This window comes from Penaeus monodon, chromosome 23 (genome assembly GCF_015228065.2).
Source record: "Penaeus monodon isolate SGIC_2016 chromosome 23, NSTDA_Pmon_1, whole genome shotgun sequence".
NCBI classification, from domain to species: Eukaryota; Metazoa; Arthropoda; class Malacostraca; order Decapoda; family Penaeidae; genus Penaeus; species Penaeus monodon.
In genome coordinates, this window is record NC_051408.1 from 2,057,769 (window position 1) to 2,058,412 (window position 644).

The 644-nt window shown below is 48.9% G+C and overlaps 1 protein-coding gene across 1 annotated transcript in view; it reads right to left on the bottom strand.

Annotated features, from left to right (window-relative positions):
* The window catches only part of LOC119587712, a gene marked incomplete at its 5' end in the record, with an annotated part of 8,210 nt that overhangs the window by 6,435 nt on the left and 1,131 nt on the right, over window positions 1–644 (bottom strand). The window contains 1 exon segment of the mRNA XM_037936394.1: window positions 376–559. Within this exon segment, the coding sequence (XP_037792322.1) occupies window positions 376–559 (184 nt within the window).

Here is a 644-nt window from a genome sequence, read left to right on the forward strand (position 1 = left end):
GTCTGAACCTTGCCAAATGTTTCAGTTGATGATAAGTATTGCATCCGGAAAGGGACAAGTAGTTATTGTGTATTAGAAATATCCGATGTATTTATTTATGCAACATGTAAACTCATCTTAATAAATACAAAAAAGAGGTTGTGTTTTTTGTCTTTATTTTAAATATGCAGATCGTCTTGTCACGGTCTCAGTCGACATCATAAACTTTCAAAGTTTGCAACACATTCCAAAGTCAACCCAAGAAAGCCAAGCCTATCAACACACCGCCAATTTCACGCCCAATTTCACACTCGGCTTCACACTCACCGCCTGCTATTTCTCCCCAGGACAGCCACACGCACTCGCTCCCTCACTCACGACTCGTAAGGCACTCACCTGGACAGCAAAGTCGCTGGGGTCCTCCTCCAGAGTGGCGCTTCCGCAGGATCCCCCACAAGCCCTTGCCTCGTACTGTTCGTCCTGTGCCTCGAGGACTCTCGCGGCGGTCTCGAGGCTGCGGCGTGCCTGGGTGGTCCACTTGGAGATCCTGTTGGTGAACCTGTTCACGGAGTCGCTCCATCTGCCGGGGGGACGCCGGGCGTGGGTCGGTTAATTTCTTTCGCTTTTTGGGAGAATCTTTCGATTTCTTGATCTAAGAAGGGATT